Source organism: Myotis brandtii, unplaced genomic scaffold (genome assembly GCF_000412655.1).
Source record: "Myotis brandtii unplaced genomic scaffold, ASM41265v1 scaffold320, whole genome shotgun sequence".
NCBI classification, from domain to species: Eukaryota; Metazoa; Chordata; class Mammalia; order Chiroptera; family Vespertilionidae; genus Myotis; species Myotis brandtii.
In genome coordinates this window covers 625,907-650,606 of record NW_005362270.1, presented here as the reverse complement: position 1 = coordinate 650,606, position 24,700 = coordinate 625,907, and the positions used below count along the sequence as shown (strand labels likewise).

At 53.9% G+C, this 24,700-nt stretch overlaps 1 protein-coding gene across 1 annotated transcript; it reads left to right on the top strand.

The window, feature by feature from the left end:
- Nucleotides 1-23,827, top strand: CORO2A (coronin, actin binding protein, 2A). Its single transcript, XM_005870643.2, has 11 exons — nucleotides 1-203; nucleotides 11,599-11,715; nucleotides 13,273-13,422; nucleotides 14,855-15,034; nucleotides 15,648-15,764; nucleotides 16,615-16,719; nucleotides 17,422-17,518; nucleotides 18,088-18,200; nucleotides 18,510-18,600; nucleotides 19,544-19,818; nucleotides 20,916-23,827. Exons 1-11 carry the CDS (start codon nucleotides 3-5, stop codon nucleotides 21,045-21,047), a joined length of 1,578 nt encoding a protein of 525 aa, XP_005870705.1. The 5' UTR covers nucleotides 1-2; the 3' UTR covers nucleotides 21,048-23,827.
- Nucleotides 23,828-24,700: the final 873 nt, after the last annotated feature.

The following is a 24,700-nucleotide window of genomic DNA, read 5'->3' as shown; positions in this document are numbered from 1 at the left end:
AGATGTCATGGCACCCCCAGTACCGGAGCTCCAAGTTCCGCCACGTCTTTGGCAAACCAGCCAGCAAGGAGAACTGCTACGACTCGGTGCCCATCACCCACAGCGTCCATGACAATCACTTCTGCGCCGTGAACCCCCACTTCATCGCAGTGGTGACCGAGTGTGCTGGAGGGGGGGCCTTCCTCGTCATCCCCCTGCACCAGGTAAGGGCACCTGGCGGTGCACGGGTTCAAACCCTAGACCTGCCTGCTACCAGCCTTGTGACCTTGAATAAGTCATTTCACCTCCGTAGCCTTCGTTTCTTCATTGGGAAAAATATACCTCTCCTGGGATTTCAGCAGTTGCCTAACTATTCCTGGGATTTCCCCTCTACCCCACTGCAAAATAATTCACTCCTGAATAAAACATATTTTTTAATGCATTGCCAGGCTCACACGACATCTGGGAAATCTCCAAAGCCACTTCCTCTCCCCGGTAAAGGAAACCAACCTTAAGCCAAAACCTGAGGCAGGAGAGGACAGCAGTAAGTGAACAGAAAGAACTGGCCTGTCCTGAGGGCAGATGTTGGCAGTAGAGGTTGGACCTTTGTCATTTGCTGATATTGAACAGTGTTGGACCCCCAAGTGGCAGTTTCATCCAATAGCAGATCTTTTCGGGGACCTGTGTCTCTGCCTTGAGGGGGACCCTCCGAGGGGTCTCAGCCATGCTGGGTTGGTAGGGCCTCTGGTTCGCAGCAAACGCAGACACAAGGTCTCTGGAGGAAATAGTTCAGTGCGGACAGCAGTCCCACAGATTCAGATCAGCGAGTCCATAATCTGAGACCACCCGCACGTAAGCCACCAGCAGTCAGAAACAACAGACAGAACACTTCAGAACTTAGAAATCACCCATCGGAATCTCACTACCCAGGTGGTCTGCTGGGACCTCCTGTACTTGGAATAGGGGGGGGGAAAGAACCAGTACTTTTTTTATCCATATAGCACATTGTGGGCACACAATTGGTGCTCATACATGTTCATTGATTGAACAAATTACCCGGGAATTGTTCATCCAAATAAATAGGGAGGGCATAATTGGCAAAGGGAATGGCACAAGCAAAGGCATGGGGTTGGGACTGTGTGTGGACTGTCCAGGGAACAATGCAGAGAGCTGTCTGGCCAGAACAGATAGAACAGTCTGTCTAGGGGAGGAAGGGAAATACCCTGGGGAAGTTCATCGGGGTCCCATGAGAAGGGCCTTGAATGCCGGGGTGAGAAGTGTGAACTGTATTCTAGAAAGATGAAATTTTTCAAGCCAGGGAGGAACAAGTGTACAATGGGATTTATGGAAAGACGTCAAGGTTAGAGCTGGGCGGACCCCCAGACATGGCCTGTTTGGCTACTTATTTCTTCCACGTTCTGGGTGCTTCTAAAAGATTCTGTCCAGCCCGGCCAGTATGGCTCAATGGTTGAGCATCAGCCTATGAACCAGGAGGTCATGGTTTGATTCCCGGGTTTTGGGCTGGATCCCCAGTAGGGGGTGTGCAGGAGGCAGCCGATCAGTGATTCTCATTATTGATGTTTCTCTCTCTCCCTCTCCCTTCCTCTCTGAAATCAATAAAAAATATATAAAAAAATAAAATAAAAGATTCTGTCCACCAAACAAAGTAATATAATTATTACTAATTAATAATTAGTAATTACATATTACTAATATGTAATAGTAATTACATATTAATGTGTTTTCCTGATTTTTATGACTTGGACTTTGTCAGAAGTGTCATGGTTTCCAACTTGCATGAAGCGTTGAGTATGGGTAGGTGTTAATAACTGCGATGAGAAAATGAATTGGTTTGATGTGATGGAATGTGACCTGGGAGGGGCGAGGGGACTAGGTGAGAGAGGAGGAGCAGAGAAGGCCTTTCTGGGGAGCTGACACTTGGGCAGAGAGCCACTAGAAACCCTAGAGGCAGGGGATTCGGGTAGAATGCACAGCACATGCAGGGGCCCTGCGGTGGGAATGGGTTTGGTGATTGAGAAACAGACAGGTGTGTTGTCACATGGCAAGAGCAGTGGGAGGTGGTCAGAGAGGGGAGCAGGGCTGGGCTGTGATGACCCTGGAGGCCAGGGCAGGAGTCCGGCTCCATTGTGCGTCCAGCAGGACACCACTCGGAGGGTTGAGATGCAGTTGTCCTGTGCAGCCTGATCGCGGGTAAAATGTGCAGTCAGTTCCCTTTGGGCTTTTTGGGACAGTGACGTAAGTGGCTGAGGACACGTGGTATTTGCTGCCGGCACAGACTCCCGGGAGCCCAGGCACCGCAGGAGCTGGACTAGTCAGAGCTCACACCTGGGTGTCACTTGGACGCGATTCTGACTCGGTAGCTCTGCGGTGGGGCCGGAGAGCCTGCATCCCCGCAGGCCCCAGATCGGCCAGAGAAAACGCAGATGCCAGTGAAATCTGCACCTCAGAGAAGCACCAAATACCTTCTTCTTGTTTATTTTTTCTTTTTAATTAAACGTTCTTGTTTTGAGATCATTGAACATTCACACGCACTAGTAAGAAATAACAGATTCGGTGTGCCCTGCACCCCTTCCCCCCCACTGGTAACATCTTGTGAGACTGTAGTACAGTCTCACCACCAGGATACCGACATCGGTGCGGTCAAGATGCAGAATGCTGCCAGCATCACCAAATGTCCCGGGCTGCCCTTCTCAGCCACACCCACTTCCCTCGCTCCCACTCTCACCTTAGGCCCCCACAACCACTCTGTCCTCCACTTCCCTGCTCTTGTCATTGTAAGAATGTCACCTGAATGGAGCCATATGGGATGGAACCTTTTGGGCTTGGCTTTTTTTCACTCAGCATAAAAGATCCATCCAAGTTGCTGCGTGTTATCAGTAGCCCGTTCTTTTTTATTGCTGAGTAGTATTCCTTTCGGGGTGTGAATGCAACACAGTTTGTTTAACCATTTACCCGTTGAAGGTCATCTGGATGGTTTCCAGTTTGGGGCTGTTATGAATAAAGCTGCTATAAACATCCGCCTACAGGTTTCTGTGTGACCATAAGTCAGTCTCCAGGTCTGTGGGACAAAGGCCCAGGAGGGCAGCGACTAGGTCAGTGATGGCGAACCTATGACACACGTGTCAGAGGTGACACGCGAACTCATTTTTTTGGTTGATTTTTCTTTGTTAAATGGCATTTAAATATATAAAATAAATATCAAAAATATAAATCTTTGTTTTACTATGGTTGCAAATATCAAAAAATTTCTATATGTGACACGGCACCAGAGTTAAGTTAGGGTTTTTCAAAATGCTGACACGCCGAGCTCAAAAGGTTCACCATCACTGGACTAGGTTGTCAAACATGTGTCCTTTTATAAAAAACTGCCAAGCTCTTTGCACAGAGAATTCCTCAGTATAGGTAAAATATCATACGGGACGTACTCAGACCAGAAGTAACATGTGTTGTGTATGTGAAATTCAAATACCCCTGGGCAGCCCGTATTTTTATTTGCTAATTCTGGCGACTCTTCTCCCAGGTGGTGCCACTGCTGCTGATTTGCAAACTGCATTTCAGTACTAGACAGTCCCCTCGTTCTTTTTTATAATTATGAAAAATTGTCAAACACAAAAGTAGGTAGAAAACAATATAACAAACTCTTCGACACCCAGACTCTAGAATTTTCGAGACTGCTCCTCTTGCTTCATCCATCCCTTTTCCCCCCACTGAAGTCTTCTGAAGCAAACCCTGGACATGTTGTCATTTATCCCCACAAACTTCAGTATCCAGTTCTGAAAAGTAAGTGCGTTTTCTGTCCTGCCCACAATGCCAGGATCACAGCACGGACACGGGCTCCTGGGTCACCCTTTTTAGCCACAGCCGCTTCCCTCGCTCCTACTCGCTCATGTGAACCGTCTCTGATGCCTCCTAAGTGCCTTGTTGTGTCTGAATCGGGTCCAGAAAGGCCCCTCAGCACATTTGGTTGGTAGTTTCTTACGTAACCACGTCCAGGGTGAGGGAGCAGGAAGGAGAGGCCGAGAGAGGGGAAGGACACAGGTGCCGGTCCCATCGCGCAGCCCTGACTCAGGGCAGATAGGCCAGTGCTGACGTGGGTGCCATCGGTCCATTGTTTGGGGAGCCTTGCCCCATTGTACAGAGGAGATTCTGAGGCTCGGGGAGATGACTTCCCCGAGGACCCTGAGCAGTAAGAGTGAGGCCCCAATGAGGCCCAGACGTAGCTCCTTGTTGGTCACCAGGGATTATGTCCCATCCGGGCAGAGACGTGTCCGTAAAGAGTGCTGTGCGAAGGCAGGGAGGGGAGGACGGACCAGTTAGCTACTCATTCAATGGAGTGCCTGCGTTGGGAGGTGTCCCGGAAGTTCTGCTCAAAAGGGCTAGGCTGCCCCAGGCGGTGTCAGGTGTCCCAGAGGGAGTGCCCCTGCAGTCAGGGCCCGTCCTTTCGCATGCTGTGACCCAGGGTGAACCCCTTGGAGGGAGGTGCTCGCAGCCTTGGCAACAGAGGGCTGTGCTCCGGGAATAGGGCACAGCGGGAAGGTACCAGGTTGGGCTCCTGACCCTGGGGCCCGCTTGCAACAGATCCACCTCTTGAAGGTAGAAGGGTGGACTTTGCTGTGAGGTGTGGAGGATGGGCAGGAAGGAAGGCAAGGGCGGGCCCTGGGGGCTGGGACGTTGCTGGGAGTGGACCAGGCCAGAGGGGAGCCTGCAGGGGCCTCGGGGAAGGGGCACGTTTGCTGCGCTCTTAGAGGCCAGACGGACCTCCTCAAGCCGGTGTCTAACCAGGCCACTCCCCTGCTCAGAGGCCTTCCATGACTCCCCACTCACTGCCTGCAACTAAGTCCTGCCTTCCTCGCAGAGCTCCCATCGTTGTCCCAGCTGACCTTCCGTAGCATCTCCTGTTCCCTCCCACTCAGGTCCCCTGTCTAGACGTGCAGGGCGTGGGCTAGTCCTTTTTTTAAGTCTCTTTCAGCTCTTTGGATGGGTTTAGCCTGGAAAAGAGCTTACTCAAGGAGTGGGTCCTCTGCCTTCAAATTTGCCAGGGGCTGGCCTGGGAGGGGACGGGAAGGGTGTCTATGGGGCCCCAAAGGACAGAGCAGGACCAGAAGCAGGAAGTGAGGGGAGTGGGAGGGGCCACGCCAGGCTCAAAGTAAGAAGTGTTTTCTCCCAGTAAATATGGTCTGAAAGTGGAACAAAACGCCTGGGTAGAAAGTGAGCTCCCATCTCTGGGGGTGACCAAGGAGGGTTACCAGAGAACCTCTGTGGTTCACCGCCTCCGACCGTGGGTGTGGGTTTCTACTGTAAACCATCTTCATGCTCATCTGAGTCCTCGTGGGGGAGGGCTGGTGAATGATGCCCTGATCCTCATAGAAACGGGATTTGCATTTTAGCACCAGGATTAGGGAATACTCCTGTCACCCTTCCCTCTGCTCAACTCTCTTCTGGGCAGCCCCCGGCCCCAAGTCTTAACCCCTCTAATCAGGACGCAACTTATCTGTCCACATGTCCGTCTCTTTATAGGGTCCAGCCTTGAGCCCTGTGCAGGGTGACTGTCTCCATGCCCACAGCCTGACGCCTCTTGTCTGGCCTCCCTCCCATCCCATGTTTCAGTCTGCCTTCCCTGCTGCCTGCTTCAGGATTCTTCCCACTTAAAACCTACCTACGGCTCTGCCTTTTTTACCTGAAACTCCTGTCCTCCTCCCTGGCCTGGGCAAAGTCTCCCTCTCCTTAAGCCCAATTCAAAGGTCTCCTCCTTCTCCAGGAAGCCTTCTCTGATTGATCCCCAGGGCCTTTCCTCTTCCTCTCTCTCCAAGCCCTGGGTATACTACCTCATGCCCTCCCCAGACTGGCAGCTCCTGGGGGGCAGGGACTCATCTTCTGCCCCCATGTGCACACAGTGTGGGGCTGGCATATAGTAGGTCCTCATGAAAGGTCTGCGTGAGGCTGATGGTAACAATGGTGTGAGGATAGCAAGAGGCAGGCCAGGCAGTGAGAGGAAGCATTCCCAGTTCTCGTGCTTGGCCACGGACTGGCTCTGCGGCCCCCAGCACACGCTGCCAACCCTCGATCCCCAGCTTCTGCATTATAAATGGAGATTCTTGTACTACTTCCTGGGGTGGTTGGGAAGTGAACCAAATAATATGAGCAGAGCACCCAGCGTAGGGCCTGGCACATAAATGACTCTAAGTTATGGTTCCTCAAGAAAAACAGTTGCAAACCTGTCCCTTGTAGAGTGAGAATGTGCTTGAGCCGTCAGTGGGAATACGATCAAGGCATTGATTTATTCAGCGAGGCAGCCCTGGAGCGAATGCCCGTTGGTTGGGCAGGAAGTGACGGGAGTCCCCCTGCGGAAGTTTGGCCTCACGCTGAGTGTCCCTGGGCCCCCGAAACATTCGGAGCAGCAATAAAACTGGGTAATTGTGACTAACTCCGATGAACTTCCACTGACAGGTCTACCGAGAACTTAGCATGGACCAGGCACTGTCTTCAGCATTTATGTGTATGAACTCATTTAACCCTCACGCCCACCCTGTGAGGTCCTACTGCTGTTGCCATTTGGTACATGAGGAAACTGAGGCACAGAGAGCCAAGGTCACTTCCCAAGGTCACACAGTAGTGAGTGCTATAGCAGCATTCAGACGCCGGAGCCACCTGCCCACCTGCCCTCGCAGGCACACTGTGCAGGCCGCCTCCGCCTGCCCCCGCCACCCCTGCCTCCCACGTTCACTCTGGGCTGCTGGGAGGGTCACTGGAGGCCGTGACTGTGACATTGTAGTGGGAGGGCTCACGACTGTGGCCTCACAGCTCTACCATCCAGGCAGCTGAGGGAGGTCTGCCCCCAGAACGCCCCCCGCCCGCCTGGCTCTGCCCTCCAGGGTCCTACAGTCCTGTCCACTCTGCCCAGAGCAGCCCGTGGGGACTTGGAGGCGGCGACGCCGCGCTGAGCAGCCGGCTCCTGCACCCGAGCCAGGTTCTCCGAGGTCTGTGAGGAGAGCAGGCATCTCCCCTGATATAGAGCTTGTGTCCCCCATAAATCATAGGCTGGTCCTGGCTGACTGCTGGCCTGAGGGACAGAGGGCGGAAGTGGCCTCCTGATTATCAATGTCCTGCCCTTTCAGGGCTATTAGCAGCTCAGTCAATAGCCCATCAGTCTGGCTAATGCCTGTTAATGTGGGTCCTCAGCACAAAACCCTCTCAGGCACAGAGCAGCCTGCGGCCGCAGGGGAGGGCCGAGCTGTGGGCTGGGCCTCTGCTCTGAGGCCTGAGGAGCCCAGCTCAGCTCTGGGAGCTGCGTCTGAGCCATCTGAGTGGTGCCTGGCCCTGAGGCATCTCCTGGGCTGACCTGGGAGCTGTGGTCTGAATGGGGCCCTGGGCACTCTGCCTCCTGTCAGCCAAGGCCGGCCCACACTCAGCTCTTCCGAGGCACCCTCAGGGCAGAAATTGGGGCATGGCCCTGGGCCAGTGTAGAGATAAAGGCCCTGAGAGCAACTGGGTGTGCCAGGGCCCAAGACCCAGCACTGCTCATGCCCTTTGACCCAGGAAAAGATGCAAGAGAAGGGAAAGGCTGTGTGCAGGAGGGGAGGCAGGACACTGACTCAGAAAGGGCTGAGCTACCTCAGCACCGTACGGGCCCCACAGCTCACCGCCCTGGGCTTGGCCCTGCACACAGGACCTGGGCAAGCCTCTCCTCCAGTGGGGGTCAGGGAGAGAGTGGGGGACCCCTAAGCAAGTCCCCCCTCCAGCAGGGGTCAGGGAGAGAGTGGGGGACCCCTAGGCAAGTCCCCCCTCCAGCGGGGGTCAGGGAGAGAGTGGGGGACCCCTGGGCAAACCCCTCCTCCAGTGGAGGTCAGGGAAAGAGTGGGTGACCCCCCAGGCAAGTCCCCCCTCCAGCAGGGGTCAGGGAGAGAGTGGGGGACCCCTGGGCAAACCCCTCCTCCAGTGGAGGTCAGGGAAAGAGTGGGTGACCCCCCAGGCAAGTCCCCCCTCCAGCAGGGGTCAGGGAGAGAGTGGGGGACCCCTAAGCAAGTCCCCCCTCCAGCAGGGGTCAGGGAGAGAGTGGGGGACCCCTAAGCAAGTCCCCCCTCCAGCAGGGGTCAGGGAGAGAGTGGGGGACCCCTAAGCAAGTCCCCCCTCCAGCAGGGGTCAGGGAGAGAGTGGGGGACCCCTTGGGCAAGCCCCTCCTCCAGCAGGGGTCAGGGAGAGAGTGGGGGACCTCTTGGTGGTGCCTGCCACCCGCAGGGCCGGAGCTGTGCTGGGTTTTACCACTCCTGGTCTCTCAGAGCCCTTCAAGTCCTGCAGTTTTATAACATTTTTGGCTAATCCTGGAAGGACCCGCCTTTTCAGAAAGTCTGGAAGTTTATCTTAAACTAGAGACCCAACGCATGAAATTCATGAGTGGGTATAGTCCCTAGGCCTGGCCTGCAATCAGGGTCATCTTCCCTAGCTGCCCGCAGCTGGCCCCACCCCCCACCGCCACCCACTCCCCATTCCACGTTTGCCATTGGGTGATCGGAGCTGCTTGTTGGGGGAGGAACTCAGAGGTTGGCTGTTCCACCTGCTCACCAGACCCGCCCCCACCGCAGGTCGCCTTCTGTGTGTGGGGTGACTGGTGGGGTGGGGCCTTGGCCTGGTGCCCCCTGCATCCCCCACCACCCATCCCCGATTCCCCATTCGCCATCGGGTGATCGGAGCCTGCCAGCTGGGGAAAGGGACTGAGAGGTGGTCAGTGGCCTCATAGTGACTGGTCGAGCGGTTGTTCTGGTCATTCCGTCATTAGGGTCAATTTGCATATTACCCTTTTATTACATAGGATACCTTTTTATTGTAAAATTTACAGTTTTTATAGAAAGTTTGGGGAAAAAAATTTTTAAGACATAGAAGATGGTAAAAACCATTCATTTATCCCACCATCTAGAGATAACCATTATTAACATTTTGGTGTATTTTTGACCAGTTGTTTTTTCTCAGTTTTGATATACACATGGACGTGCGTACACACCCACACATATACACAGAATAATAGCTGCTCTGATTTGAGCACTGAAACCCGTTGGGACATCACCAGTCGGCCTTCCTCTCACAGTCGCTCACTTTACCCCCATAGCAATCCTGCCAGGAAGAGATGATTATTCACTCATTTTATAGATGGGGAAAAGGTAAAATTTGAGCAGACACGATCAGATTTCAGTTCTTGAAAGCTCACCTGATGACAGCGTGCAGGACCAGAGCCTGGGCGAGGGGTCCGCGGCTGGACCCCCGGTGCCATGCAGACCTGAGCCAGGGCCCGTGGGTGCAGGGTTCTCGCTGCAGGGCCCTGGCTCCAGGTGCTGCCCCTGCTGCAGGGGGCGGGGAGCACGCCCTCTCCTCCCTGTCCAGGGACCCTGTTTTTCAGCCATGGAGAAGGCAGGACCAGCAGAAAGAAATGGGACTTTAGGCCGCCTCTTCACACATCACTATCAACACCTGTCCAAATTCTTTCGCGCTCTCTCTCTGAATGGGTATGTGAGGGTATATTTTTTCTGAATTCTTTGAGGGTACGTTACATACATCTTTGCCCTCTACCCCTAAGTACTTGAGTGTCTTTGGGGATATTCTCTAACATATCCACAGTACGTTATCAAGTTCACATTGCAATCGTACTTTAATCCACTGTCCATTTTCCAATTTGTCAAGTGACATCCTTTATAGAGTCCTGCCTCCAGTAAAGGACCCGTTCTAGGTGAGGTGTCTGGTACCCTTCTCGAGGGGGGAGAGCTGAGCGGGGCAGTGTATTTCTGAAGGAGAGCCCAGGACCACCGCCTCTGTTTGCAGACCTACTATGATGCATGCATAAAGCCCCCACAAGCCAGGGGCTCGGTTGTCTGTCTCCCAGTTTGCCTGGCGTGGCGGGGAAGCCCTGTGTCTGTTCTCCTAGCAGCTGCCCTCCCGCGGTCTTATTAAGCAAGGTCAGAGACCACCAGGGTGTCTGCTCAGCCCCGAGTGGGCAGTCGCAGGATGTCCCACAGGGCGCAGTGCCCCCTGCAGGGTTGGGGAGGTGCGGGGAGGAGAGGGGTGGCTATTCCCCTGAGTTCACCCTGTCTTGAAAGTTCCTTTTTTTAAATCCTGAGACTGTTGGCTCTGCGAGGTCAAATACTCCGTCTTGTGCTCACCCAGCACCTCGCAGAGTGCTGTCTCCTAGGTTCCTCCTAAAGATTTGCTGAATGAAGGGATGTGGGCCCGTTTTCCTCTCAGCTGTCTCTTTCACTCTGAGAGCAGTCAGGGGGGCATTCTGGTGGGTGGGCTCCAGAACCCGAGGCCAATGGTGCGTGTGGGCCACGCTGCACGGGCGGGCAGAGGGCCTGGCCCTGCTCCGTGTGCTGCCGGGACCGTGCCGTGTGGGGTGTAAAATGAGTGTGCTGGTTGCTGCCAACTCCCTGAACCCATGTGGTTCTATGCCTGAACCCATATGGCCCCCATGGCCCAGTGTGTCATTGGATAGTGGTTGGGATTTTCAGCTTCAGGGCTTCATGCCATGTGCTGTGGGGCCTGTGTGTCCCCCCAGCACCTGCACAGAATTCTCAGCAGGAAAGGGGAGAGGGGAAGGGGAGGTCCTTTCTTTTTAAGTGAACTATAATTCACATACCATAAAACTCGCCATTTTAAAGTGTAGGAGTCAGTGGGTTTTAGTATTTTCCATGGTTGTGCATCCATCACTCTCTAATTTCCAAGTAGCTTCATCACCCCCAAAAAGACACCCAGTACCCATTAGCGGTCATTCCCCATTGCCCCTCCCCGAAGCCACTCACCTGCTTTCAGTCTCTGTGGCTTTACCTGTTCTGAATTTTTCATATGCGTTTAGTCAGGGTTTTGAATACCAGGTACCAGAGGATGTGATAATATGCTCAAGCAATGAAACCACCTCTGGTGTATCATCTAAGTGGCTTTTGATGTCTGACTGATTCACTTAGCATGTTTCCAATTTCATCCATGTTGTAGCATGCATCGGTACTTCATTCTTTTTTGACTGAATAATATCCCGTTGTATGAATACACTGCCTTTTGTATACCCTTTCATCTGTTGATGGACGTTTGGGTTGTTTCCGCCTTCTGGCAATTTTGAATAATGTTGCTGTGAACATTGATGTACAAGTTTTTTGTAGATCCATGTTTTCATTTCTCTTGGGGATATACCTGGAAGTGAAATTGTAGGGTCGTATGGTAGCTATGTTTACCCTTTTGGGGATCTGCCAGACTGTTTTCCAAGGTGGCCGCACCAGTTTTGCCTCCTCACCAGCAGTGTGTGCAAGGAAATGTCCTTTTATCGAACGCCTCCTATGTGCTAGGCTCTGCGCCAGACCCTTTCCACACCTCGCCTCCTCTGACCCTCACACCAACCCTGTGAAACACCTGTGTCCTTTTACTGAGGGAGACACTGAGGCTCAGAGCAGGGATGTGACTCCCCCAGGTCACACCGGGAAGAGTGGTGAATCCCAGAGTCACACCCAGCTCTGCCCCTTATGTTTCCCTGTCTACTCAGTGATTGCTGACTGAATGAGTGACCGGCAGATGCTAAAGTGGAATTAGCCCCCTCTCCCCTCACTCCTCCCGGGCATTGTTTTGCAGACAGGAAAGTTGGACCCCCACTACCCAAAGGTCTGCGGGCACAGAGGGAACGTCTTAGACATCAAGTGGAACCCTTTTGACGACTTTGAAATCGCCTCTGCTTCTGAAGATGCCACGGTGAGTATCGGCACAGGAGGCTGTTCCCTGACCAAAAGGAGTAGGATTTGGGGCAGAGGGAGATAGAACTCAGCTCTGATGCTCCTGGCTCTTTCATTCTTCATGAGGTGAGGTTACTGTGTGGGGAGGGGGGTCATTTAGATTTTGACCTTGGGGCATGACCCCTCCTCTCCATGGGCCTCAGTTTCTCCACCTCTAAAATGGGCATAATAGCTCCAGCTGCCTAGTGAAGATCCAGTGAGATTCATGAATTCCATTGGGAAAGTCCCTCTTTTGGGGGAACTCTAAAATGCTATGAGGAGCAATTTTATTGTGGCCAGAAAATACTGTGCCACTTTCAAAAAGTAGTGAAGCAAATTTTAAAAGGATTAGGGTGGGAACCATATATGAATATAGACACCAAAACCACCCCAAAGCTTCAGTCCCACCAACTTTTTTGAGCTCCTGTTCTGTACCAGGGACCTAATCCCTGTACCCACAATGTTCAGTGTTATTTATAATTTTTATTCTAGGCCACTTCTAAAATGTGTGGGTATAGCTTAAAACAAAAGACACAAATATGATCAGGTGATTCAAGTAAGGATACATTTCATAGTTACCATTTATTGTGAGCCCACTGTGTTCCTCACTGCACATATCACTTCACTCAGTCTTCCCTTCACAGCAACCTCACAAGGTCGGACAATTTTCCGATGTGTCGAAGCCGAGGATCTGAGAGGTACAGCTATTTGCCCTACATCACACCGTTTGTAGAGGCAGAGCCAGACCTCAAACTGAGGACTTATTCTATTCTCACTGCACAATGCCAGTTCTCTAAAGTGCAGCAGCCACAGATGGAGGAAGTGAGGAAATAATACTAGAAACGTTGGCAATGGAGGGTGGCAGCTACTGAGCCCTAGCTTTAGCTCAGAGCTGCCTGGCAGCCCAGGCAAAAAGGGAAATAGAATGTACTGCAGAACCCTCACTGTCTGATCAAAGGAAACACACCAGTTCATCAGGACAAGCAGGTAGAAAATTCTAAGTTTCCATAGAGGGGATGCTGAGGAACATAAAAGGGGCCCCTTCAGAAGGGCCTGCCCTGTCCTGCTCCAGAGATTGTGTTGGCTGGCTTCCTAGTGCCTTGAAGATTCAGCACAAACCCTTCCTCCTGCCATTCAAGGCTCCACCCTGGGCCTTTGAGACAAGGGGCAGGAGGAGACCACTGTACTTTGGGGGATGTTCTATGCGGGAAGGCAGATTTGCTCTGACACCCAGCCTGAGAGTCAGGCCTGTGGCCCATCTACCCACCCACTACCTCAGGTCATTAGGATGCAAAGATCACCGGGGGGCAGGGTGGGAGGCCTGCACTCATCTCTGGTCAACACCAGCCCCTGCTTGGGCGGGAGGACCTTGACAAAGCCCGTCCCTCTGAGGTGCCCCAGCTGCCCCTCCACTGAGTGAGAGGTGGATGCAGAGCGAACACCCCGTCCCTGCTGCTGGCCACTGCCAGCTCTTAGGGTGGTGGGGTGCCAAGGCCGAGCCCGGCTGACACTCCCCTGGGCCATGTACCCCCGACAGATCAAGATCTGGGCCATCCCCAAGCAGCTGCTGTCGAGGAACTTCACAGCCTACAGGAAGGAGCTGGTGGGCCACGCCCGCAGAGTGGGGCTGGTGGAATGGCACCCCACGGCGGCCAACATCCTCTTCAGCGCCGGCTATGACTACAAGGTGGGTCCGTGTGCAGCTCCCTGTGGCTGCCTGAACAAATGGCCACGCCGAGTGGCTGAAGACAACAGAAAGGCACTCCCGCACAGTTCTGGAGATGAGCTGTCCTAAATCCAGGTGCGAGGAGGCCGGGCTTCCCCCGGGGGCTCTGAGGAAGAATCCTTCTGTGAGTCTTCCAGCTCCCAGTGGCGCCCGGCACGCCTTGGCTTGTGGCCACATCACTTCAATCTGCCTTCGTTGTCACATGGCCTCCTTTTCTGTGTGTCTGTGTGTTTTCTCTTCTTTTTATAAGCCAGCCCAGCTGGTGTGGCTCAGTGGTTGAGCGTCGACCTATGAACCAGGAGGTCATGGTTCAATTCCTGGTCAGGGCACCTGCCTGGGTTTTGGACTTGGCTCCCAGTGGGGGGGCGTGCAGGAAGCAGCCGATCAATGATTCTCTTTCATCATTGATGTTTCTATCTCCCTCTCCCTTCCTCCCTGAAACCAATATCTAAAAAAAGGACACCAGCCATTGGATTTAGGGCCCACTCAGAGTCAGTATTTCCTCATTATAACTAATTACATAAGCAAAGGCCCTATTCCAAATAAACCACATTCTGAGGTTCCAGGTGGAAGTAAGTTTGGGGAGGATACTGTTCAACCCAGTATTCTGCCCGGAGGGGTAGGCTGGGCCCTGTGGAGTGGGAAAATCCATGGTGAGGGCGACTGAGATTCTATTCCGACTCACCGCTGACCTGCAGTGTGACCCGGGAAAGTCTTTGTCTTCTCCAGCCTCAGTGTCTCAATCTGTACACAGATGGAGTTGGTGTGACCACAGCTGTGGCTTCTAAACTCTTCCCTTCACAGCTCTATAGGGCTTTACTGAGGCAGCTGAGGGGCCTCTGTGCTGGATAAAATGGGAGCAGTGGGGAGGGCCCCCTCCCCCTTCAGACCAGAGTGCTCTTTATCTGTCTAGGGGGGGTGTGTCTGCAGGGCGACAGCTTGGGTTGTGCAGGTCCTTCTGTACACAATGCCAGGGGCCACTGTTCACATCACAGGCTGTGGGAATGGATTGCCCTGGAGCTGTGTGGCACACAGCCTGTGCAACCAGACATGGCCGTCCTGTTTGTCTGTGCGAGGTGGGAACTGCTGTTTGAAACCCCCTGGACTCGCTGGTCCCTCAGGTGCTCCTAGCGTGGGTGTTTCATTGCTCCCAGGCACAGGCAGATGGTGTTGTTTTTTTTCACGGTCAAGACAGCCTGACTCCCCTCTCCCCGCCCACCACGTGGCAGCTTCAAGCCACAGATCCATCCTCCCACCGGAGGCCTCTTGGCCAGACTGCCATCTGTGGCTTCCCTCCGGGGGATACCATGTTTCACTACAGCCCGGCCGGCGTGTGACTGGGGGCCAGGGGCGGGGAGGCCACTGTGCTCAGAGCCGGCTCTTTGCCGTGCAGGTGATGGTCTGGAACCTGGATACAAAGGAGTCTGTAATCATGAGCCCCGTGAAGACAATTGACTGTCACCAAGACGTGATCCTCTCTATGTCCTTCAACACCAACGGCAGCCTGCTGGCCACCACCTGTAAAGACCGCAAGATTCGGGTTCTCGACCCCCGAGCAGGGACCGTCCTCCAGGTCAGTGCTAGGCTGGAGTCTGGCTTGGGGTCAGGGGAGCGAGGAGTGGAGTGGAGATGGTGGAGGCTTCTGAGAACAGGGCCGTAATGCTGTTCATTACAGTAACAAGTTCTACCCAAGCCTTCTCACGTGTTTTCCCCATTTTTCAGATGAGAAAACTGAGGCTGAAGAGAGGCTAAGCGACACGCCCACATCGAAAGCTAGTATTGAACCTGGTCTCACGCCAAAACTTGTCAGTGTGTCCCAGCTCCGTCAAAGCCCATGACATGGGTCGGAGACCTCAGGGTACCACTGCTGATCCGCTATGAGACATGACCTTAGGGTGCACTTTTAGGTGGCCAAGCCTCTGTTTCCTCATCTGCAAGAATGGGCTGTGAGTCTCTCCCCTCAGAGCATTAAATGAGATAGCCCAGCCCCATGCTTTGCATATAGTGGGTGCTCAATAATCTTTCAACAAGAGCATGGAACTGGGCAAACATTTGCCTCTTGCAGCTCAGAAAAGTAGCCCTGGAAGGATTCTCCAGGCAGAGTTGGGTGAGGAAGGAAGGCATTGCAGGTGGAGCAGCAGCGTAAGCAAAGGCAAGGGCGTCCCTGACCGCACATGTCCCTCCAGGAAGCCAGCTACAAGGGGCACCGGGCCAACAAAGTGCTGTTTCTGGGGAACCTGAAGAAGCTGCTGTCCACAGGCACCTCCCGGTGGAACAACCGGCAGATTGCCCTGTGGGACCAGGTGAGTCTCCCACGCAACGCCACCGGCACCCCCCATCATCGCTCCTCAGCTGAGTTCTGGCTTCATTCACTCACTCATTCACTCACTCACTCATTGATTGAATGTATTGATGAATAACAGGAAGATGCCAACAGCCTGATGGCACAAGCACAGACCTTGTGCATCCTGTCGTTCAAAGAGGGAGGCTGGTCAGGACGGAGGATAGGGGGGGACACGTGGCCGCGTCTGGACCAGGACTGGGTGGAAGGGAGGAGAGGGCTTCTGGGCAGAAGGAACAGCTGGAGCAGAGCTTGGGACGAAGGCCTGAGGCAAGTGGGCAGGAGGAGCTGCATGTTCGGGGCAGGGGTGCAGCCAGGGAAGTGGGGAGGGGGAGGGGGGAGGGGAGGGGCAGGTCAAGCAGTGTTGATTCAAGGAGCACTTGGCCAGAGTTTCAAAGATCAGACAGATCACTTCCTTCTCTCTGAATCTCCTTCATCTATAAGAATAAATAACAAAACAGGTGGTGGAAGGCTGGAGTGAGATCAAGTGTGTGAGAAGTCATTCATTACGGGCAAAATGCTGCAAAATATGAGGTGGTGCACTCTCTCTCTCTCCCACACACTCACATACACACACTCACATACACACACTCAGTCTCTCTCTCACACACTCACATACACACAGTCTCTCTCTCACACACTCACATACACACATTCAGTCTCTCTCACACACACTCACATACACACACTCAGTCTCTCTCACACACACACACACACACACACACACCCATCCAGAGCCCCGTGGCAGGAATTCTTAGCTCAGAGAGCACCACCGAGGACCCCAGGAGTGACCTGGCCCCCTTCCCTTGCAGGACGACCTCTCCGTGCCTCTCACAGAGGAGGACCTGGACGGCTCCTCCGGCGTGCTGTTTCCCTTCTATGACTCCGACACCAACATGCTCTACGTGGTGGGGAAGGTCAGTCTGGCCGGGAGGAAGGTGGCCTCATGGAATCCTGAGGCAGGAGGCAGAACTCCCCTAAGCCTAGCCCTACCGGTGGCCAGACGGCAGCCTGGGGCCCTTGGGGTGCAAGGCAGGGGCAGGGACAGCCCCTTTCTCCCACCTTCCTGGCTCCCAAGAGCACCTGGGCCCAGGGCTTAGGCTAAACACCCTGCACTGGTTTCCCCCTCCCCCAACTCTGGGTCCAGATCAGGAGGGACCAGTGGGTGCGTCTCACAGGGGCACCTTCAGACTGGGGGCAGAGCAGGTCTTCATTGGGTAGGTCTCCCATCTGTCTCTGGCAGCCCTGGCCCTACCCATCCGTGCCAGCAGCAGCCTCCCCCACCCTGCCCCGCACAGTCACTGTGACAGAAGTGCTCCTAGAGGTGAGACCCACTGGCTGGTCTCAGGACGCACCGCTCTGGCCCTTGTGTGCAGCTCTTGGACGGGGGTGGGGTTCCAGCCTGTGCCCCCAGAGCTTCTGCCTTGGAGACACCCGGGTGGGCTTTGGGTCATGGTTGGGGGACAGAGTGTTAAAATGAGGCCCCTCCTACTGCCTTGGTGACAGTTCCCTGGTGTTCCCTGTGTGTAGTAGGTGAACACCAGGTTCCTGCTGCATGGCAGAGGGGGCAGGTGGGGGCTGCTGGGGACCGGCTCTGAACACACCCTCCTCCCCCTCAGGGAGACGGGAACATCCGTTACTATGAGGTGAGCGCCGACAAGCCTCACCTGAGCTACCTGACAGAGTACCGCTCCTACCACCCGCAGAAGGGGATCGGTGAGTGTGGGGCGCCCAGGCCACGTGGGACCTGGGGGGACAGGGACGAGTCAGGTTCCGGCCCCGCCTGGAGGGGCCCACACTCGGGAGGGGAGCTGGTGGGTGAACAGCTTGGCTCGGGGGAGCTCTGGTTAGGGGTGCAGGAGGTTCTCTGGGCGGCTTCCTGAACGAGGCAACATTTGAGGGATGGAGAGAGGAGGCAGAGCACAGCATGGGAGAGAATGAAGGTGTTCTAGGCCAAGGTTAAGCAGTTAAACCAGTGGTTCTCAACCTTGGCTGCACAGTAGAATCACCTGGGAATCTTTTTAAAATCCTGATTTCCGGGCCTCATCCTCCGGAAATTCTGTTTCTTTGTTACTAATGTTGTGAGGGTTTCAACCCCATTTCCCCAGCACAGGGCCTGGCCCAGCAGAGGTTCCTGCATGAACTGTTTGTTGACGGGAAGGATGGGGGGAGGAGGTGGTGTCTGTTCACATCCAGGTGTGCAGCCTGGCTTTGCCACTGACACCGGGCCCTGTGGCCCCAGCCTGGCTGGAACCGCTTGGCCCTAATTGACCATCTGCCCGCAGGTTTCATGCCCAAGAGAGGTCTCGACGTGTCCACCTGTGAGATCTTCCGCTTCTACAAGCTGATCACAACCAAAAGCCTCATCGAGCCGATATCCATGATTGTCCCCCGGCGGGTAAGGGTGGTGGGGGGTCTGCAGGGAGGCGGGAACCCTTCCCAAGAAGACTATCCCCGGAGCCTGGAGCCCACGCCCGAGGCAGCAACAGGGAGGGTGGTGGTCACTCCCTCAAGGGGCAGGCCTTTCCGTGGTCAGTGTGGCATCCTGGGAGCTAGGAGTCCTGACTCTTGCCTCACCTCTGCTCTTGAGTTGCTGTGTGATGACCTTGGGCATGACCCTTTGCTCTCTGACCCCCAGCTCTCTAAGGGCCCTCCCGTGGGCGGCCTCCCCACCACCCACTTCTCACTGTCCTGACTTCTCCTGCAGTCGGAATCCTACCAAGAGGACATCTACCCGCCCACAGCAGGGGCCCAGCCCTCTCTAACGGCCAGGGAGTGGCTCAGTGGGGTAAATAAAGGTGAGGAAAGCCCAGCAGAGGCCTCGGGCGGGCGAATGTGGGGGGAAATGGCGTGTCCTATGGCCCAGATGGCTGAGAGGGGTTTGGACCATATTTGTATTCTCCTGAAACCCCGAGGACTGGTCCTTCACCATCAGTCCCCCGCCCCTGGGACGGTCAGATAGGGTCCAGGAAGGCAGGGACTTGCCCCGAGTGGCTCAGAACATTCCCTCCAAGTCAAGGGATTTTGCTCCATGGAAAACTACTAAGGTCTGGGCTGTGCAGAGTGACTGGATAGTCAGCTGGACCCTATGCCCATCCCCCCACCTGCACCTCCACAGTCACTCCAGAGGCCCTCTAGGCAACAGCCCCCACCCAGGCCCTTGGGTGCCCTCCGCCTGCCCTGACTCACCCTGCCTGTCCTGTCCACATGAGGGCCAACCCAGGGAAGGCCGTGGGTGCTCCCCACTCCCACTCCAGCTGCTGCCTCTCTGATTGGGATCTCCCTCTCCTTCTACCCCCCAAGCCCCGCTTGTGTATAACCTGTAGACAGTCTCGCTCCTCCCTGGGCCCCAGTTTCCTCACCCTTCTCTGTGAGCCTGCCTCCCCTGTTACCCAGCGTGCTGGGGGGAATTCGTGACCTGATGGATGGCAGGGCGGTGTGGTGGGACTGTCCCTACAAAGCAAGGGCCACGCTTCCCTGAGGAGCTCGAGGAGCCGGACAGCTCCAGGGCATGCACCGTGCTGCTCCTACAAGCCAGGCTTCCTTAGATGGTCACATGTGCGGGACCCTGATTTGCACTCTGAGTGCCCTGGTCCGTGGGCTTGTGCCTGTCTGCATGTGGCCAAAGCTCCCACACCTTTTGCGTGTCTGTGTGTCTGCGCATGCCTGCTTGTGCCAGTGCCCCCATGCCCATGTGCTTATGGGCACTCAGTCCTCACACGGCCTTTGCTTCCCTCCCAGGGCCTGTCCTGGTGTCCCTGAGGCCCGGCTCCGAGCTGCTGAGCCCTCGGCCTCTGCCCCCAGAAAGACCTCCCTCCAACTCCCTGGCCCCCGCCTCGCCTCACCTCTTGGACCAGACCGAAGCACTGGTTGCGGAAGATGGCCGGAGGCCCTTCTCTCTGCTCGAGGAGAAGGCGCCAAGGTGGACGGCAGAGCACAGGCTGGAGGAGAAGAAAACCTGGCTCACAAACGGCTTTGACATCTTTGAATGCCCCCCACCAAAGACAGAGAACGAGGTGGGAAGGAGGGTGGGGGTGCCTGCACTGGGGTGGGTGTGGAGAAGGGGGCAGAGACATGAGGGGTGAGAAAAGTCACCAGCTGTGTGGCCTGGCTAGCTACTTACTGGTAATTCACGTGGTTAATTCACTCAACAAACAGGCAGTGAGCACCGTCTGTATGCCCTGGCGGTGGGCTTGCATACAGAGGGTGGAGAGCCATCTGTAAACTGAAGAGGGTTTTGCTTGGTGGGTATTAGCACCCCTCCAGTTCTGACACTGTATTTGTGCTCTCAGAGCCAACATTTGTTAAGTGCCGGCTGTGTGCCAGGTCCCACAGTGGGCACTGATATATCATCTGTGTGCGTTCTCTCAGCAGCCCTGGGAGTCAGTGGGTAGTGGCTAAAAACTCAAGGGCTGCCCTCTCACGGAGGGATTCTCATCCTAGCTCTCCTGAGCACTGCCTGGAGGACGCTGGCCCCAGGGGCCGAGTCTCTCTTAGCTCCAGTTTCCATAGCGGTAAAGTGGGGGCACTAACACCACGACCCTCACAGGGCCGTTGTGAGCATCCGGGGAGATAACAAAGATCCTTACTTAGGGGGAGCACCCAACACCTGGTGCCTTTCTGTACAGCGGCAGCAGCTGTGATAATGCTGACGTTAGTTTTCTGACCCCCATTTCCCAGAGGAGGAAGTTAAACCTCAGAGAGGGAAAGTAACTTGCCTGAAGTCACACAGTTTAGTGGTGGTGAAAACTCCAATCTCCAGACACCAGGGCCAAATATCCTTTCCTCCATCCCATGGGGGCATCTAAGGAGACAAAAAAAACAAACAAAAAAAAAAACAAAAACCACACACACACACACACACACACACACACACAAACACACAAGTCTGAAATGTCAAGTCTTTTAATTTCATTTACTAGGTGAAGGAAACAAGGTTTTTGTAAAAGAGCAATGCAATGGCTGTCCCCGTAGGCCTCAGCCACGTTAATTTAATCACCTCCACCTTTCCAAGTCCAAAAGGGACAATGTTTCATCCTTTCCGCTGGGGTCCTGCCCCCCTCAAGTCCCAGGGCATTTACGTTGCCTTTCCCTCTGCTCTGTGCTCTCCCAGCTGCTGCAGATGTTCTATCGGCAACAGGAGGAGATCCGAAGACTCCGGGAGCTGGTGACCCAGCGCGAGGTCCAGGCCAAGCAGTTGGAACTGGAGATCAAAAACTTGCGGATGAGCTCAGAATGGTCCTGAGCAGAGGTCTCCGCCCTCCTCGCCCTCAGGGACACCACTTGGCTCCATGGGGAGGTCCAGAACCAAACCACAAGTCCCCCCCGAGAACAACCACTATTTCTATATTTTTTACCAGAAAAAGAAACTCGGTCGCCACAGGTTTCCAGTGGAACATGGTGCCGCTTTCTATTTGCCTTCTCGAAACAACGGTGTCTGAATTGACTCTTTTTAGATGACACCTTGCCTTCTGTTTGATTCTGTTTGTAAGGGTACGTGATAAGCTCTCACTTCCCAAGGGAAAGAACACTGTGGAAAGTTAGAGCTACAAGGACCTAGGAGGTAAACCTGCCTGTGATTTTCAAACTGTGGTCTATAGAATGGGGCAGGCCAAGCAGGAGGCTGTGCCCCCTCACCCCCTTCCGACGGGACAGCTCTCCTTCCTGTTTTATACATATGGACTTGGATGGAATACACAATTCTGCGACTCAAAAAAATTAGAAGTTTGAAAACCAGTGATTTGGCCCAACTTTCTCATTTTACAGGTGGGGAAACTAAGGCCCAGAGAGAGGCACATGCTGCAGGTCCCCAGAGAGTGCGTGGCTGGGCTGAGCTTCTGCGCTCCTGGGACTGTCTGTCTGTCTGCTGTTTCTGCTCTGATCCAGTTCTCAGCCCACAGAGCAGGAATCCGTTGGTTCTGGCCTCAGGGGTATCCCTGATTTGAAGTGGCCTCCAGTCATTCCCTCTCTGGTCTTAATTTCTCCATCTGAACAAGGCGGCCCTGGGATCTACCACTGGAGACAAGAAATGTTGGCCTTGGCCTAAGGAAAATTACCTGTAGGGTGGTGAGCTGGTTTTGCGCTGGGAACTCACAAGACATTGGCAAAGGTGCGGGGGGAGGTTAACTTCAGGGAAAGAAGTCAAGGTCCAGCCCGATTCTAGAATACAAGGAGGAGGACAACACCATCCTCTCTCCAGCCAGAATCAGCCCAGGCGGGTAGACACTCCCTGATGTGGGACACGGGCCTCAGGGCATTGCTCAGACCCTGACAGCCACCAAAGCCCTCAGGTCACAGAGCCTGCCTCTGCCAGGATGACGTAGGCAGGTGTCCGTCCAAGGTAACAGAAGAGGCTCCCAGGACGTAGGGTGCCCAGTGTGGACAGTTTGCCCGCGAACCCCCTGGCGGCCCAGCCGTGAGGGCTTTGGGAGGAGGAGGGTTGTACTAGGCAAGGAAGCGAGACCACATGGCCCTAAAGTTCCCTTCCAACCTGTGCGTTTTCTGCATCCCTCCTTTGTGAATCTGTGTTCTGAGCCCTTCTCTGAGGTTCTCTCTTGGTGGTCAATACAGTGGCTCAGCTAGAGGCAAATGTGCCTCCTGACCAAGGATGTTTGCCCCTTGCACAGGGTAATGCTGGAGCTAGGATGGGGACTGCAGGAGGCCACCTGGCCTGGTAGGCTTCAGCCCAGGCTGTCCATTCGAATACCTTCGGGAGCATTCAGGAAATACCGATGGCCAGGCCCAACCCCGACCAATCGAAGCTGAATCAGCAGAGTAGGGCCTGGCCTTGTGTAGGGTTTTGTAAGTTCCCATGTGATTCTGCAATACATGGGGTGGAGACCCCTCGGGCTAGTCCATCTGTACCCGTCTACACTAAAGATGAGGACAAGGAGCACCAGGCAGGTGCTGGGACTCCAACTCTGTCCGCTAAGTCCTCTGAGGCTAAAATCAGGAAGCTTTGTTCTGACCCCTCCGCCAGGTCTCTGCTCCCGGCCCTGTTCCCACAGGATGGGGGCTCTGATTGCGCCCTCCCTTAGCCATGGCTGAGTTCCCCTGTCTGCTGCACATACCAGACACCCCAGTTACTTGTCTTATCCACCATTTACTCAGCCGCTGGGGCCCGCCAAGCTTGCCAAAGACCAAATCCTAGGTGTTGTCAGGAAAGCAGAATTCTGGACGGGGGTCATCTCTCCTGCCTCATTTGGGGCCAGCACTTCACAGTTTACAAAGCCCTCCAACCTCCACTCGCTGACACATCTTATGATTACCCCATGTTCAGGAGGGAAGGTGAACCTTAGAGAATAAGGAAACGGTCATGCCTGTAGGCACTGGCTACAAAGTGGTGGAGGTGGGGCTGAGTCTGGGGAGCTTCCTGAATGTCGCAAACTCTCTCCACCCCAAAGGGGCCCAGACCTCACACTTCGAAACAATGCGAAGGCATCATGAACAAATGGTTTCTCTTCTTTTCTTTTTTTTACATCTAGAGTAAATTATTTAAATTATTTCACAGCAAGGGAGTGGGATAGGTAATTTTTATCAGATATTTTTTTAAGCCATTTTTTTAAAATTACTTTTTTGTTTTATGTTCTTGATTGATGAAGTGGGACTTGCCCGGAACTTGCAGGGCCAGTCCCTTGCGCTCAGGGCGAGGGAATGTGCACTGGTCTTTCTACTCCAGGCCCTGGGAACCCCCAACTGCTGACTCAGGAACTTTCCGAGAATGAAGACAGCACTGGGAGATGAGCTTTAGGGCATCTCCACCTTAGCGCTACAGTAATTGTTCTTCCTGGAACAAAACTTGAGTATCATAGAGGGACGCAGGAAGTCAGACATTGAGCTATGCTTTTCCTATGAAACCGTGCCTGAACAGTTTGATTGTTTTAATGTTGTTTCTGAAATTCCTTGTACCTTTGTAAAAAAATAATAATTATAATAATAATAATAAAAGTGAAAATAAAGAGATGTGGAATCATGCTATGGAAAGAATATAACAAAATAAACAGTATCTGCCTACACATTTTAATACATGGAACCTTCCTTTTCTTGATTTGTTCCACAAATAACAAGTAAGCACCTGCTTTTCCAGGCTGGGAAATAGGTAAAAGGGAATTTGTCCCTGCCCTCTGAAGTTTTAAGTCATGGTTGGAGAGAGAGGGAGGGCCAGGAGAGGGGAAATGTTGGCTGCTTTGGGAGGAGAAGCAAAGGCGGCTTCCTGGAGCAGGTGATATTTAGGCAGAAACTGAAGGATAAATAGGAGCAAGCAGGGCAGTGAGCATTTGGGGGAAGTGTGTTCGAAGCAGATAAAACTGCCTGTTCCCTGGCCTGGAAATAAGCCAAGATTAGAGCATAGACAGGGCAGAGATTAAGGGTATTAAAAGTCAAGGGCCTCACCCTGGAGTGGTTAGAGTGTCGGCCCATGCACGGAAGGGTCTCGGGTTTGATTCCCGGTCAAGGGCACGTGCCTGGGTTGCAGGTTCGATCCCCATGACTGGGGCCACGTGAGGGAGGCAACCAATCAATATATCTCTCTTACATGATTTTTCTCTTTCTCCCCCTCCCTGCCTCCCTTCCACTCTCTCTAAAAATCAATGGGGAAAATATCCTTGGTTGAGGATTAACAACAACAACAAAAAAAGCCAAAGGCCTTATAGATGAGAGCTGCCCGCACCCGCCTTCCCTGGCTTTATTGAGGTATGATTGATAAAAACTACGTATTTAGGTTGCACATGGTATTTTTAAGTTTCACTATGTGATGAAGGCCTTATAGATGAGAGCTGCCCGCACCCGCCTTCCCCGGCTTTATTGAGGTATGATTGATAAAAACTGTACGTATTTAGGTTGCACATGGTTTTTTAAGTTTCACTATGTGATGGTTTAATATATGCACACACTGTGAAA